Below are 16,846 nucleotides of genomic sequence, written 5' to 3' on the forward strand. Positions count from 1 at the left end.
TCAGTGTTATTATACTATACAGACATAAGAATCTATTTACCAGAAATGAAATGTTCCAGAAGAAGCTATGCTCCTAATGAAGCAGAGGGAGCATTCCAAAGTGATCTGAGAGTAAAATTCTTGTGCTATGATTTTGGATGACCTCCCAGGAGCTAGCCAAATTGTATATCAGTAGTCTGGGCAAAATCGTATTTTGGGGGGTTTTGTTCTCAGGTAGGAAAAAACCCCAAGCTGATGCTAGACAAAATATTTTTTGGAGGGCACAGCTATACTAACTTTTAAAAATGTTATTGTCAGTATTCCAAAGCTTCACTTAAGGGGAAAGAAATTATCATGGTGATCTCAAACCCACCAGAGCCAATCTTAAAACAATTCTCTTTTCTACCCATAAACAGAGTTTTGTAGGCTTAGCAACAGTCTGCGCCTTCCTCTCTATGCCTGATATAATTAACAATTATTCCAGTGCTTTTCTGAATGCTTGTGTGTCTATTTGAGTGAATATATTTGAAATTCTTTGCAGGAGCACATGCTGTAAGTAGATAAAAATCTCAGGTTACTTTTCCATTGGTCATTAATAAAAGACCCCAAGGGGAAAAAAAAGAAAAGGTAAGTAGATTGTGTTAATCATTAAGCTTGCCTTATGGACAACTATGGACTTTTACTTTGGAACCATTTGACCAGGGCACAAACGTGTTAGGTGAGTTACAATCTGACATGAATGAGTTACCTGCAAGGCAGTTGCAGGCTTGGCTTTAACCAGATAATAAGGCTATATTGTCTCTTGCAGAAGAGTATACCCTTGTGAGAAGCAAAATCACCTGGAAAGGAAAGACAATTCCTCCACTGACTCCTGACTTTCAGGGTAAGGGAAAGGGGGGAATTACATTTGCCTCATTGTCTATTTTCAAGGTCAGACTTCCAGGCATGAAGTGAAGTCTTGACATTGTTGTGGGTCAAGTAAAGGAAAATGATAATTATCTCATTGACACAAATGTTTCTGAGAGAAAGTGGAGGGTGGGTAGGGAGGTGAGAGGAGATGAGAGCTGAATCAAAATGTTTCTTTTGAAAAACTGAAAATCTTGGGGTGAGGGAAGGAGTAAGAAAAAAACAAAACAAAACAAATAAACAAACTCTGAAAGCAGAATTTTTTCCAATGGGGAACCAATGGATAAACCACAATTAAAAAACTAAACAAAACAAAAAAAATATTGCATTTCTGTATTGATTTGAGTGCTCTGGGTTGAAGACAAAAGAGAAAGACCTGGACTCAGGTTTTTAAAAGAAGAAAGGCATGGGGTGGGAAATAATTGTTTGTACTATTTGAAGCTTTAGGGACTAGGTCACAAAATTAAATGATGATGCAGCCGAGGCAGTATAGAAAAAGATTATCCTGGGCCAAAAGCACTTTTTCAGATGAGAGGGGTGATCATTTTCAAAGAACAAAGGCTAGCACACTCAGGACATCAGTACCTGGAAAGGCATGATTCAAATTAAGGAATATTTTATTTCAGAAGCACTTGTAATAAATAGAGAAAAGTATCCCTGTGTGAAATCTTTCTTTCTTACTTTTCTTTGTTTCTTTGTTTTTTTCCTCTTTTCTCCTCCTCCTCCTCTTCCTCCTCCTCCTCTTCCTTCTTCTCCTTTTTCTTCTCCTCTTCTTTCTTCTTTTTCTTCCTCTTCTTCCTCTTCTTCTTCTTCTTCTTCTTCTTCTTCTTCTTCTTCTTCTTCTTCTTCTTCTTCTTCTTCTTCTTCTAATGATACTGACTTCTCACCTCACTTTTTTAAATAGAGAAATCATGATACTGACTTCTCACCTCACTTTTTTAAATAGAGAAATCATGATACTTCAATCAAAATGGATGATGCTTATAATTACTGAGTAATCTTAGGATGTTTCATTTAAGTATACAAGATGATTACTTTAATACTCTCACTGATGAATATTGAGATGCTCCTCTTGGGAGGTAAGACATTCTGTGGTTCTCATGTATGGATATTGTCAGCTGAGAAGTCTCAGTAGATGACTTGGACACTTAATTCACTATTTCAATATATATGGAGCTTTTATTGTGATATTCTGTGTGAATATTGGAGTCTCACTATGTAATTGGGTATCAGTGGCCAGGGGGCTCAATAAGCATAAGAATTTCCTTTACAAGTTCTAGCTGTGCTGGCCTATCCATGAAAAGAACAACATGATTATCTTTCTTAAATTTGTGGTCCAATTTTCCTTATTACCTTGTTCTACCTGGTTTGAAGTATTTCAGAACTAGAAAATGTATCTATAATTCATTATTTCATTCCACAAAACCATATGGAGAATCATCATAATTTGTATTTTTTGTACTAACCTATGAATTGTTAAAATTAAAAGTTAAAACATATGATGCGATGAATTATGGTCAAAAGTGGGGGAAGAATGTCATGGTGGATTAAGCATTATTCTTGAGAGCAGAAGGACTTAGGTTCTATATCATCATTTCAGATACTAACTAATTGTATTATATTGGGAAAATCATTTAACTATTCTGTGCCTCAGTTTTCTCATCCTCACCAAATGGGGGGAGGATGTTGGATATACTAGCATATAAACTCCTTTCCAACTCTAAATCCATTAACCTGTTATTTAATCTAATCTAACAATTTCTTTTGGTTTCCATTGTGGATGTGGAGTGGGATTTATATTGGGCAAGATTTTTTTCTAGGGGGGACAGCTAGGTGGCGCAGTGGTTAGAACATCAGCCCTGAAGTCAGGAAGACCCGAGTTCAAATTTGATGTCAGAGACTTAACACTTCCTAGATGTGTAACCCTGGGCAAGTCATTTAACCCCAATTGCCTCAGAAAAAAAATATATATATATATTTTTCCCTAGGGAATGATGAAAAATGACTTCCATTTCCAGGATTTTTTTTAATGAGGCAATTGGGATTAAGTGACTTGTCACATAGTCAGTAAGAATTAAGTGTCTGAGACTGGATTTGAACTCAGATTCTCCTGATTCCAGAGCTGGTGCTTTAGCCACTGGATCTTCTAGCTTCCCTGTTTTCAGATTCTTGTGATTTCTATGGCTCAGTATTTATGGTATAGCTTTCCTTTGCTAGTGATTAATCAATGTTTGTGTTCAGTTTTTCTTTTAGTTAACTCCTCTCATTCTTTTTGTTATTTTGCTTGACATTTTCATCTTTCATGATTCCTTGGTGCAGAAAAGTTCAATTTCTCATTTCTTCTTCTATTCTATTATTTCTGAGAGTGGTATAGATTGCCCATTGACAATTCTGAGAAAGACATCAATTTAATTTTGTTAAAAACAACCAAGAAAGTTCTAGTAGTGTTCTAAGCCTTAGAGTTAATGGTTTCAAAGAAACTTGAGAAGATTTGTATGAAGTGAAATGGAATGAAATGAGCAGAACCAGGAAAACAATGTATACGTTGTACTTACATTTTGCATGTAAGCACAAAGAACTTTGAAAGATTTGATATTTCTTATCCATAGAATAACTAATCATGATTTCAAAGTAATTGATTGATGGAACATACTATCCAGTTTCTGACAAAGTGGTAATGAATGAATTCAAGATGTATGATGAAGCATACATTTTTGACAATGAACAATGTGGAAATTTGTTTTTGCTTTTTTATACATATTTGTTATAATGGCTTTATTCTTTTAAATTAGGGGTGGGATGGGAGGGAAAACAATAAATTTTTGTTTGATGAAAAATTAAATGAAATTTTTAAAGTTTTCCCCTTTCCAGCAAAGATAGGTAAGCTTGGAACATATAACTGAATTGCAAGGTATAAGGATATAAAACTGATGAAGCATTCCATCTAGTCAGAGGCAAGAGCCCATTTACTAGCAGAATTGGGTCGGGGGAGGAAAAGGAAGTATGAGTCAAGTGAGAGAGCTGGAAATAAATTCAATTTTAAAATTCCCACTTAATAGTAAATATGTGGCATAGTAAGGAAAAATGATGAAGATAACAGAGACTTGTGAAAGACATACTATGCCATAGAGGCACAGTTTGGAGAAAATATTGTTAGAAGGAACTTATGTCAGTCTTTAGAAGTTGTGATTTTCTTAGTATAGATACTCTCTCTACTGATGTAGCTTGTAATTCCCCTACAGCTTAGTAGATGTTCTGTGAGAATTTTTGTTGTTATTCAGACATTTCAGTTGTGTCCGACTCATTATCTCCCCATGTGGAGTTTTCTTGACAAAGACACTGGAGTAGTTTGCCCTTTCTTTCTCTAGTTCAATTTACAGATGAGGAATATGAGATGGACTTGAGTGACTTTTCCTGGGGTCACACAACTAGTAAGTGTCTTAGGCCAGATTTGAACTCAAGAAGATGAGTGTTCTGGACTTTAGGCCTGACATTCTATCCACTGTACCATATAGTTGATCCTTTTGGAGCATATTATAGCTGAAAAATTGCATCATTGGTGTACCCTTTGAATGCCCAGGATCCTTATTGGAAGGCAATATAGTAGAGAGGAAAGATCACTGAATTTGGAATCAGAGAATTAGCTTTGAATCCCAGTTTTGTTACTGAGTGACTGAGCGAGGGAAAAAAGGGAAGAAGCATTTATATAGTATCTACTTTGTGCCAAGCGCTGTGCTAAGTGCTTTAAAAGTATTATTATTATTATTATATAATTATTAATATTATTAATTATTAAAGATAGCACAGGTTTGTGACTTTCCCAAAGTCACACAGCTGCTAAGTTTCTGAAGCCAGATTTGAATGCAGATATTTCTGACTCCAGGTCTAACTGTCTATTCACCATACCACCCAGCTGTCTCAAAAATTATCTTAACCTCAAAATGATTAAATGAACAAGTCACTTAACCTTTCTGAGTCTTTTTCCTTATTTGTCAGTTTAAGGTTTCAGACTAGATGGCTTTTAAGGTCTCTTCCAATTTAAATTTATGATCCTATGAATGACAGAGGGATTTGAGTGAGTGCCAAAGAAGAGAAAATTGTCTATTCTCTTGCCTGATGCAAGATGTGTAATCATTTTAGAATCATAGATTATGAGAGAGATTAAAAAAAAAAATGATGGTTGATCTGGCCTCTGTTCAATGTGTTTCTTAATTCTTTTCAGCATCTTGTAGAAGCTGGCATAGCATACCTGAAGAGGGCAGCATTGCTGGAGGAACGTGGATCACCATTATTTTTGATGGTAAGTGGGTCTTAGAGTGCTTAAAATAGGACTTTGAATTTGTTTTCTATTTGAGGTTAACATATTTAAGTACTAATAACATAGAGAGAATTCTTAATAGAAGACACCAGGAGAGGAGGAAAGAAGCCTCATGGTTAGACTGTAGTTTTGCCAGAACCAGGAAAGGTTGGGGGGAAGAATATTTATAACAAGTTGTGCATATATCTGGAGCATCTAGGTGGAATGGATAGAATGATGGATCTGGAGTCAGAAAGACCAAAGATCTAGTTCAGTCTCAAAATTTCACTAGTTGTATGACCCTGAGTAAGTCATTCAATCCTGTTTGCCTCAGTTTTCTTATCTGTAAAATGAACTGGAGAAGAAAGTGGCAAACCACTCTGGTATCTTTGCCAAGAAAATCCCAAATGGGTTCACAAAGAATTGCACATGACTTAAATGATTCAACAATATGCTTATATCTACATTTCTTCCTTTTTTTTTTTTTTTTGTAAAGGCAATTGGGGTTAAATGACTTGCCCAGGATCACACAGCTAGGAAGTGTTAAGTGTCTGAGAGCAGATTTGAACTGAGGTCCTCCTGACTTTAAAGTTGCTCTCTATCTTCTGCACCACCTAGCTGGCCCTTATATTTACATTTCTGACCCCAGTATTTAATATGGGCCTGATACTCATTTCCTATAAACCAAGATCATGCTATAGCTCCTTTGAAAAGACAAGACTATTCTTTCGCCAAGTGTAAAATGTTAAACCTAAAAACAAAATTTAGAATAATTGTCATTGTTATAGTTAATAAGTAACTTAAATGGGTCTATGTAGTGAGAAAGTTCTAAGATCTGAGTCTAGCCCAAGATTCCTTGGTTTATTAGTTGTATGATCCAAGAGAAATTATTTGGTTTTTCTTCCACCTCCATTTCCTCTTCTGTAAAATGGGGATAATAATGACTACATTTCCTTCCTTACCAGTTCATATGAGTACCATAGGAGGAAAAATAATAGGATGTTAACAGTAACTCATAAGTATCTAGCACTTTAAGTTTGCAAAATGCTTCATATATGTCATCTCATTTGGTCATCATATGAAACATGGTGTAGATGAAATCAGGAGAAACATGAAGGTTTGAAATCCAGCTTTAATGCTAACTCTGGTATCCCCAGCTAGGAAAATCAGTAAATTTTCTAAGCCTCAGTTTCTGTATCTTTAAAAAAAGGGAATAATAATAGTTGCACTGTTTAACACACAGGATTGTTTTGGGAAAGCATTTAGTGGTATAGAAATATGGACTGATACATTTTATTAGAAGTGATTTATTGAGATGTTGGGGGGTATAATGGATAAAGGGCTTGACTTACAGTCAAGAAGACTTGAGTTCAAATTCTGTCTCTAATTGTGTGACTTTGCACTAATTTTTTTCATCTCTTAGCTTATCTGGGCAGCTAAGAGTATAAATTATATAATCAATAAACATTTGTTAAGTTCCTGCTTTGTGTTAGGTAGGCAGGAAGGTGGCACAGTGGTTACAGCACCAGATGGATTCAAATTCAGTCTCAAGACACTAGCCATGTCACCTTGGGCAAATCACTTAACCTGGTTTGTCTCAGTTTCTTCACATGAACAGTGAATTAGAAAATGGAATGCAAACCACCCTAGTGTCTTTGCCAAGAAAATCCCAAATAAAGTCATAGAGTCAGATATAATGGTCAGGCACTGTGCTAAGCACTAGGGATCCCCCCAAAAAAGGTAAGAGAGAATCTCTGGTCTAAATGAATTTACAGGATACAAGGGAGACAATATACAAACAGTTGTGTACAAATAGGATATATACAGGATAAACTGGAGATTTTTGACATAGGAAAAACACTAGCATTAAAGGGAATCAGGAAGACTTCTGTAGAATCAGGAAGTAGAGAGAAGCCTTGGGAATAAATAGCTTGTGGACATGACCAGATGCTAGAGATGAAGTGTCTTGTCTGAAGATCACTGATGAATTATGTCAATGCATCCCAGTGTGTATGGCACAGGGTAGAGAGTAAGGTATTAGAGGGGCAGGTTATAAAGAGCTTTAGATGTCAAACAAAGCAGCTATGAATTTGACTTTGGTAAAGGGAATTTCTTCATTGAGAGTTCCCAAGACTAGTGAAATTATTTGGTCTCTTCCCCTGCCCTCCACTTTATAAAAAAAAGCTAAGTTTTTTTAAACTATATGCTTAGATTTAAAGAATTGTAATTTAAAATGTGAGAACCCTCTCAAATCACAGACTTCTGTGCTAATGAAATCTCATCTATAAATTGCCATGATTGGGTTACTGAGTAACTTAAATGAGATTTTTATTTGATGGACTGGGTGTTTAGGTTTGGAGTGGAGTTTCCTCTATCCCACCAATGGCTCTCAGTTGGAGATAACTCTGGTAAATGTGGAAATTCCGCAGCTGCCACATGTCCCATGTGATGTGTCTCCTGTCTATGAAGATTTCTCTGTGGTCAGATGTCAAACCAGGTATGGTTCCATATTACAAGTTGATTAGGAAGAAATGATAGTGGTTTCTCTGAGCATGTCACTATTAGTGACTACTGAAAATGTAGCTTATGGCATCTTAAAATATGTCAGGTCACTTTTTATTTTTATTTGAAGATTGATATCAATAAACCCTGCTACACCAAAGAGTCAATAGACATTCTCTATCCTCTCTCATTTGCCTAGCAAGCATAGTTCTAGCTGGGTATAATAAAAGTAAAATATGAGACATAGTGTGAAAAAGGAGACAAAACATATGAAATTATAGTGAAAAATTCTGTTGTTTAGTCATTTCAAATATTTAGTCATGTTTAACTCTCTGTTACCTCATTTGGGATTTTCTTGACAAAGATACTAAAGTGGTTTATATTTCCCCTTCTGCTCATTTTACAAATGAGAAACTGAAGTTAAATTGATTACCCAGGCGTACATAATAATAAACATATGAGGCTAGATTTGAACTCAGGAAGATGAATCTTCACGACTTTGAACCAAGTACTCTACCCACTATGGCACCTAGCTGCCCATAGTGAAAAATATAACACAACATATAATTATATCCTAAATTTCATGGTACTTATTTTAAAAGCTAGAGGAATTTAGAAGAAAACATCTATAAAGCCTGAGGTTTTCAAGAAAATCTCTCTCTGAAAAATAGTTAATCAATTTTTTAGTGTTGAACAGATGAACATAATGAACACTGATTAAATAAAATACTATGCCCAAAAACTGGGGATACAAAGATTAAAAATGAAATATTTCTTACTTCAAAAAGTGTTTGCTAGATGGCACAGTGGATAGAACACTGGCCCTGTAGAGAAGAGAACCTGATAATTCTTGTAATTCTAATAATTCTGTAATTCTTGGACTCAAAGGTTTCTATTTTGTTCTGTTTGCTGTTACAAGTAGAGCAGCATTGAATGTTTTGTTCAGATGTGTCTTTTTTTCCTTTTAATTATTATTATTTTTTGGAGTAGAGGCCTTAGTCCTCACAATGAAATTTTGACTGAGCCCTTTGACTCATCTTTTGATCCTTTGAAGGATCATTCTAATGAATTATTGAAGAATGAAATAAGCAGAAGCAAGCAAATGTTTCATACAATAATACAATGTTGTTCAAGTAGCAACTGTGAACAACTAAGTTGTTCTGAGTATTATGAATAGTCAACTACAAAAGACCTATGAAGGAAGATGCTATCCACCTCCAGAGAAAGAATTGATAAGTAGAAGTATGTACAGTTTTTCACATACATACATATATGCATATGTGTATGTGTATACACACTTATATATGTATGTATGGATGCCCACACATATATGTCAAATGGTGTTTTTCTTTAGTGAGGAGTAAGGGAATTAAAAAAAACAAAAAGAATTAAATCTAAAAAAATCTAATGGCTTATTACATACTGTCATATTGATTTTCAAAATATTTTCACTTTTCTAGGGTCCCAATAATAATATATTAGTGTTTGCTGGAGCATGACAACCCACTACTGAATTTTTATAATTTATTTTATATTTTTGTTATTCTGGTCTAATAGCTAAAAATGTTTTGTTAAATTTAGGTAATGGTCAAAACAAAGAAAACCAAATAAAGCCCTGGCAAGTCCAATGTTTTCTATCAGAGAATATGGACTGTGTTTGGGAACATAGTTTTTCCTGAGTTACAATCATATTTCAGTTCTTTCTCTGGATAAGGCAATGACTCTGTCCTCCTGTCTTGAAAGGGCAGATCCATCACCCTACTAGGTCAAGAGAGGAGAAGAATCTCATTCTGCTTTCTTATTGCTTCTCACATAGCTAAGTCTGGTCAATCAATCAGCTACTCCTGCAGCTGAACTCCCAGCTGGGTCCTTCCTACCTTTGGAAAATCATCATGTAAATAGAGGTCAGTTCTGGAGTTCAGTGCAGTGAGAGATCCAAAAAGTGCTGGGCAGGATCACCATAGCAACAAACTCCTCTGCTCTGCTGAAGGTTTATGATTCTGAAACATGCTTTCATCTACCTCTGGAGTTTACAGATGATGGGGAGGGGGGATATATTGAGCATGTGTCTAGCAGAGGACAGTTTTATTTGATTTTTAAGGTAATTTGTTTTATAACCATCTCTTCATTTCTAATCATTCTCTTGCTGGCAAAAATAAATAAAAGCAAAAATTCAAAACAGCTATCTTTAAATTTCTATTAATTAAGATCACTAAAATCATTGGATTAACAAGTCAAAAATAAAGCATAGATATATGAATAGATGAGGAAATTTGAAGTGGTGACTTAGAAGATCCTGTTTTGTCACTCACTTGCAGGATATTACTGTCTTTACACCTTCAGGTCTCTTCAATGGGAGGCACAGGAAGGCACTTACTATCTGGAAGTTCGTTCTGGCGAGCAGTTGTTGAACAATCTGAGTGATGGTTCATGGGATAACTGTACGTTCAAGGTAAATTCTTGGATAGACAAATTTGGTCCAAGGTAATGTCCATAATACCTTATTCTGTGGAGTGAGGGAAACAATATAAATATTTTTTGTTATTTTAACATTTTAATTTATTTTTTTTCAGTTGACATAATTTTTTAAAATCTCTCCACATTTCCACTGGCCATTGGGGAAGAAAAGAAAAGGAAAAAAAACTCAAACTCATGTAATAAATATCCGTAGTCAAGCAAAACAAATTCTAATATTGGCCATATGAATGTTTCATTCTGTTTTGAGAAACCATTAGTTCTCTGTTAGGAGATGGATAGTATGCTTCATCTTTAGTCTTTTCAAGTTATATGTCTTTATAATGTTCTTCTTGTTATATGAATTGTTCTTCTTTTACTCATATTATAACAAGGCTCTCTTCTTCTTGATTTCCTGAGTCTCTCTAACATTTTAAAAATAAAGAGACTGCTGGCAAGGCAGTCCCTCAGATCAAACATATCCAATGCCATTGTAGTTTTTTGAAATCTATTCCTTCCTCACCTCTCCCTATTAGTATCTCATATCCTTCAAAAACTACATCTCCAGTGCTATTTTGAGGCTTTTCTTGACATTGGGCTTTTTTTATTCCACTCACCTTCCATTCTCACCCCTCTATTTATATTGTATTTATTTTTGTAAATCCTTACACAATGAAAGAGCATGGTATAATGAGTGCATAGAGAATAGGACTTGGACATTACCAAGGTAAATTACTTAGTCCTCTCAATATTTTGGGGGACTGTCCAAAGACTGTATGGGAGCAATGTACAGTGAAAAAAATGAAGTTTTCTGGTTAAGTAGCTTATATGGTGCTGTAGTGGTATTATGGTATATAACTTCGCCCTTCCCTTTCATCTCTTTTCCTTATTTTGTTCTCTTTCTTTTGTTTCTGTCTCCTTTTCATTTTTGTTCTCTCTCCCCTTCATTCTCTCTTTCTCATGTCCCTCTTTATCCTATTTCTTTCTTTTTTTTCTGTCTCTCTCCTCTCTGTATCACCTCTATCTCTTTACCACTCCTCCTGCTCCTCCTCTCTCTCTCTCTCTCTCTCTCTCTCTCTCTCTCTCTCTCTCTCTCTCTCTCTCTCTCTCTCTCTCTCTCTCTCTCTCTCTCTCTCTCTCTCTCTCTCTCTCTCTCTCTCTCTTCTCTCTCTCTCTCTCTCTCTCTCTCTCTCTCTCTCTCTCTCTCTCTTCTCTCTCTCTGTCTTTCTCTCTCTGTCTCTCTTTTCTTTCTCTCTTTGTTTTTGTCTCTGTTTACATCTTTCCCTCTCCTTCCTTTCTTTCATATCTCTGAATATATAATCACATATATACATATGTGCATAATATATATTTTAGAGTATATTACATAAATTTAAATTATATTAATTATATATGTCAAATATATATATATATGTATAAAATAATTTTAGTAATAGATAATTGGAGGCAATAATAACTGGGATGTTCAAGAAAGACATAGGAACTGAATTGAAAGAAGTTACAGAATCCAAGATTTAGAAATTAGGAGAGTTATCATTGGAAACATAGTAGGATAGCCTATGCCAGAGTGCAGAGAGGAGATGTCTAAAGATATGAGAGTAAATAGGTCTATTTAACTTAAAGGTAGAGAGAATGTGCGTATGTTATGTATGGTGACCTACAACCATAAATCCAACTGCTCAATGAATTGAAAACGGAAATCTTAGTCAGCTTAGGGTCTCACAGCTAGTAAGTATATGAAGCAGGATTTTAACTCATATTTTACTTCTAGTTCAGCACTCTATTAGACCATTTATCTTTCTTATTAAAAGCTTTAACGCTATAGTTGTATCCCTATCATACTATTTTATAGTTGCTGGAAATCCTTCATTCCTTCTGATTTCTCTCTTTCTTCTTTCCCTTCCTCCCTCCCTCCTTCTTTCCTTCCCTCCTTCCCTCTCTCCCTCTTTCCCTTCCTTCCTTCCTTCCTTCCTTCCTTCCTTCCTTCCTTCCTTCCTTCCTTCCTTCCTTCCTTCCTTCCTTCCTTCCTTCCTTCCTTCCTTCCTTCCTTCCTTCCTTCCTTCCTTCCTTCCTTCCTTCCTTCCTTCCTTCCTTCCTTCATACCCTCCTTTCCTCTCTTCCTCCCTCCCTCTCTCCCTTTTTCTCTCTCTTCCTCTCTCTTTCCCTCCTCTCTCTCTCCTTCTACCTCCCTCTCTCTCCCTCTTCCCCTCTCTCCTACCTCTCCTTTATACTTCCCTCTTTCTATGTCTGTGCCTAGCTCTATCTCTGTCTCTTTGTGTCTGTCTGTCTTCTCTCTTTTTTCTTGGATAAAATGGCTCGTTAAGGACTAGCCAATCCTTTGGCCTGAGAGCTCTGATAGGACTATCTGGTTCCTTTCTCACCACTCTTACTCCAACAATCTATATATAGTAGAAGGATGAAAATGCTTGTCATACTTTCTTCCTTTATGGCCATAGTATCACTATTTTGCTTATCTATCTGACAGGCAATTCTGGAGATGCCAGAAGATGATCCTTAATATAAATAACTGTCTTTGGAGTTCTCTTGCCTCTGTAATCAGGCTCTTCCTAGCTTTTTCTATGATTGAACAGGAGACAGTGAGCCCAAACCTCCTGAAACTGCACATTAAAGTAAACAAGTCTTGTAGTGGTTCAACTAGCAAGTTGATGAAAAATCACCAGGGGATGCAGTTAATGAGAGACATTCTAAGCTAAATAAAACACAGTGTGTCTCTTTGTTTTGGGATTGGGACTGGGGGAGCCTTGAGTATTAAAAATTAATTTCATCTCTCCAGTCGACTCCAAAAAGCCTGCTGCAGGCACTGACAAGTTTGAACAACCCACAGAAGGTTTATCTATCAGTTGGTGGTGGTGGCTTTATCAGTCTCATCTGCTGCTTTGCCTCCCCCTAAGCTTGTCTGCCCCTGACCTTACTTCAGCACAGCTGATCAGCATGAGGGAAGTTGATTTGGAAGCTCATTAATTTTTACTTGCCATGTCTCTAGCTTGGTAGGGAAGCAGGGGGTTGAATCTGTCAGAATGTATAATTTTTTATTACGTCAACAGGGAGAGAATCACAAGTGAGATCTTTTTTGGAGGTTTAACTATGACTGCCACAGACTTTCTAGTTGAACTACCCTCCCAATCACCCCCAGAAATTAGAGAGGGAAAGATCCTAGATGTTGTTTTCCCTGATTGTTCTGGCTGGGATAAGCTTCAGATCATTTTTTCATTTTTGTCTTCTATACAGCATTAGTACATATTTTTGCATGTAGAAGACATTCATTAAATGTTTGTTCACAATGAATGAATGGCTTTTAAATAAAATACAGCTTATAATACCAGATTGCTTCTATCACCTCTTTTATATACTACAGACATATACATCAGTTTAGTGAAAAGTAAGAACTGGATTTCATTCTGGCTAGGTTACTATTAGCTAAATGATCTGAGGCTAATCCTTTAAGTACTTTGAGTCTCCCTTCATTCATCTGTAGAATATAGCTCTTGGATCTACAGAATTAGAATTGTAAGGGACCTTGAGACCATTTACAGTTATCCCTTCCACATCACATCTTTCCCCATTTCAGTTTAGACATATCAAAGGTTAGCATAAGAAATTAAAAGGAATTTTTGGAAACTTTTGTGGAAGGAATAGATGACACACAAAGACCAGCGGTAATAATCCAAATTTTACAATAAGGTACAGTATATACCCCATAAAAGAAAGAGAAAAAAATTAAGATTTCTTCTCTGTTATGAAGGAAGAGCTAAAAAGTTTTTTCCTGTTGTGCAGAGAGGGCTAAAAAATTTTATGTGGATTTTTCTGATCATAGTAATACAAAGTTATTTTAATTTCCAATACAGTAAATACTGATAGATATAGTCCACTTAACCAAAAGATTCTTAATGGGGAGTATGGGAAAGTCCTCAATAATTTTTAAGAGTGGAAACAAGTTCTTAGACTAAAAGAAAATGAATTACTAATCTAGTTCAAACACTTCTTTTTTCCAGAAGAAAAATTTGAAGCCTAGACAGGTGAAGTGATTTGTCCACAGTTACAGAGGTAGTAAGTCAGAATTCAAATCCAGTTCTTTTGACTTCCAATCTACTTCTTTTATTTTTACTACTCCTTTGACAGTGTGTTATCACCCAACTCATTAATAATCTAATTATTTAAGTCCATAAAATATATGTGAATAAAGTAATGTGCTTATTGTTGAGACAGGGATTGAGATCTGGTGGCTAGAGGGAAGGAAAAGACATTCTAGAGGAATAAGATAGAATCACTTTTCATTAAGTATTTCTAATTTGTAGAGAAGCAATAATGGAGTACTAGAAATAATGCTTGACTTGGAATGAGAATTATAGTGATAATGATTGTCTCACACTGCTGGGTAGAACAAAAAAAATCATATATCTACAAATATAGAAATTATATATATATATATATATATATATATATATATATATATATATATACATAATATATATACCAACTAAATGGCTAAACATGATTTTTTTCTGACCACATACTTCAGCTTCCTTATCTGTGAACTAGATATTCCAATATAGTTACTCTTCATGCTAAGATAAAAGAGCATTAAAGTTCTTGGTCTGTACTTGTTAGGAGAAAGCTCACTAGTATTATACTCCAACACATGATCCTAAATATGTGGCTTTGTTGAAGTTCCCAGGTTAAGATTGAACTGATTCTTCCTCCTCCTCCTCCTCCTCCTCCTCCTCCTCCTCCTCCTCCTCCTCCTCCTCCTCCTCCTCCTCCTCCTCTTCCTCCTTCTCCTCCTCCTCCTTCTTCTCCTCCTCCTCCTCCTTCTTCTTTCTTCTGGAATTGGGGTTAAGTGACTTATCCAAAGTCATACAGTTGGAGATGTTGTGTCTGAGTTAAATGTGAACTCAGATCCTGTGGTCTAACTACTGTGACATCTAGCTGTCCTAATTGAACTGATTCTTTAGATTAATTTGTATGATCTTTCCCCTCCCATTACAACTATTTGACTTGGAGTTGGAAAATTCTTTATGCCTCATTGAACTCCTTACTATCAATGTGTCCCTAAAACCCATTTTTTAGGTCTCTTCCAGCAAAAGGGGTTAGAGTTGTGATATACCAATTCTCTCATGATAGTGATTAATTAGCATGTACATGAAATTAATGTCAAGAATAAAAGGATAAAGAAAAAAATCAGCTTTCTCTTTCCTGCATTATTATGCATATATTTCAGCAATGACTGGGTAATTTCTCTTGGGCTATTATAGAATTTTCTAAACTTTCTTCCCTGGGTTGTGCCATTGGCAACAGAGGATTAGAGGTGTGGGGAGAAAAAAAAAGAGGAGAATGCATGTGCATGTGGGTAGAAAAGGGAAAGAGGAGGAATAAATGTATTGATCCATTCTCTTTGGTGAGATCAGAATCAATTCTAAAAGGGTGAGGTCAGATTATTATTCCTTTGACCTCCCTGAATGCTAACATTATCCACCAGTTACAAATTATCTAGCCTTTCCATTAAAAAAGGGAGCAGTCTTTCCAGTGAGTAGTTACTGTCTGGATCAATACTTGTCAAATAGCTTTCTCCTTTGTTACATTGCCTGTCAATTTTTGATGACTGATTAGAGGTATTGATTAACAACACACAGTTCTTTGCTGAAATTCTTTCTGGGAAGGTGGACTCCAGGGGTGGTGGAAGCAAACCAAAATAAACAGTATGCTGGAGTTTCTTTCACAAATGAAAGAATTCCGCAAATAAATGTGAAGGAGAAAGAGGTCTCAGCATTTTATGAGATAGGGAAGTAATCTAACTAGAGGGAGCTAAGTGAAACAATGGAGAAAGTGCAGGACCTGGATTCAGGAAGATTAAAGTTCAAAATTAGCCTTGACATATATTAGCTGTGTGATCTTAGGCAAGTCATTTAACCAAGTCTCAGTTTCCTTATCTATAAAGTGATGATAATAACCTACTTTCCAAGGTTGTTAAAAAGATCAAATGATACGTTTGTAAACACTTTGCAAAGTGCCTGGCACATAGTAGATGCTTAATAAATGACTGTTTCCTTTCTTCCTAGTATCAGGAAATTTGGGAAGAAGAAGCAAGAAGTATGACATAATGAAAAGAGCATTAAACATGTTGTTCCAAGACCATAAAAGCATCTGGTCAAGGGCTCCTATGGATAAAAACCTGACATCCAAAGAGAAGGGCCAAACTTTTATGGTTTATTACACTACCATACCAGAGTTGAACCTAGAGGAAAAAATCTCTAAAATAAACTTATCTTATGTATAAAGTCTCCCCAAGAGAGATTGATAAGTTCCTTTCTTGGTGATCAAAATAGATCATGTGTAGGACAGATTTTTTTTGTTCTTTCACTATAAAAGAAATGTTTAAAACACCAAAGACTCAAAAGTATACAATGATAAATAGTTAAAGCATCATAATAATTCATAATTCTTGTGATGCTGTCTCAGAAGACATGCATTGAACATGAAAAGATAAAAAATGTTTTATAGAATTACTGAATTACATTTGAGGAATCTGCACCAACTGAGCGACTTATTCAAGGCCTATATATTTGTGTGTGTGTGTGGGGGGGGGGGGGTTTGGTCAGAGGTTACCTTCTTTGGAAATCATTGTGGTAACAGGAAACATCCCCTCCTACCGGTCAGCATCCAGAGTCAGGAACTCTCAGTCTCTCAAAC

The 16,846-nt window shown here is 35.8% G+C and overlaps 1 protein-coding gene and 1 long non-coding RNA gene across 2 annotated transcripts in view; both read left to right on the forward strand.

The window, feature by feature from the left end:
• Positions 1-780: 780 nt before the first annotated feature.
• LOC141566313 (uncharacterized) lies at positions 781-5,187 on the forward strand. Its single transcript, XR_012489280.1, has 3 exons — positions 781-862; positions 1,832-1,964; positions 5,108-5,187. It is a non-coding gene; the product is annotated as an uncharacterized LOC141566313 (long non-coding RNA).
• Positions 5,188-5,478: 291 nt separating this feature from the next.
• Positions 5,479-16,846, forward strand: part of PKHD1 (PKHD1 ciliary IPT domain containing fibrocystin/polyductin) — a 645,163-nt gene continuing 633,795 nt past the window's right edge. Inside the window, 3 exon segments of the mRNA XM_074264713.1 lie at positions 5,479-5,488; positions 7,535-7,679; positions 10,028-10,136. Coding sequence (XP_074120814.1) covers positions 5,479-5,488; positions 7,535-7,679; positions 10,028-10,136 — 264 coding nt within the window.

This window comes from Sminthopsis crassicaudata, chromosome 4, assembly GCF_048593235.1.
Source record: "Sminthopsis crassicaudata isolate SCR6 chromosome 4, ASM4859323v1, whole genome shotgun sequence".
NCBI lineage: Eukaryota > Metazoa > Chordata > Mammalia > Dasyuromorphia > Dasyuridae > Sminthopsis > Sminthopsis crassicaudata.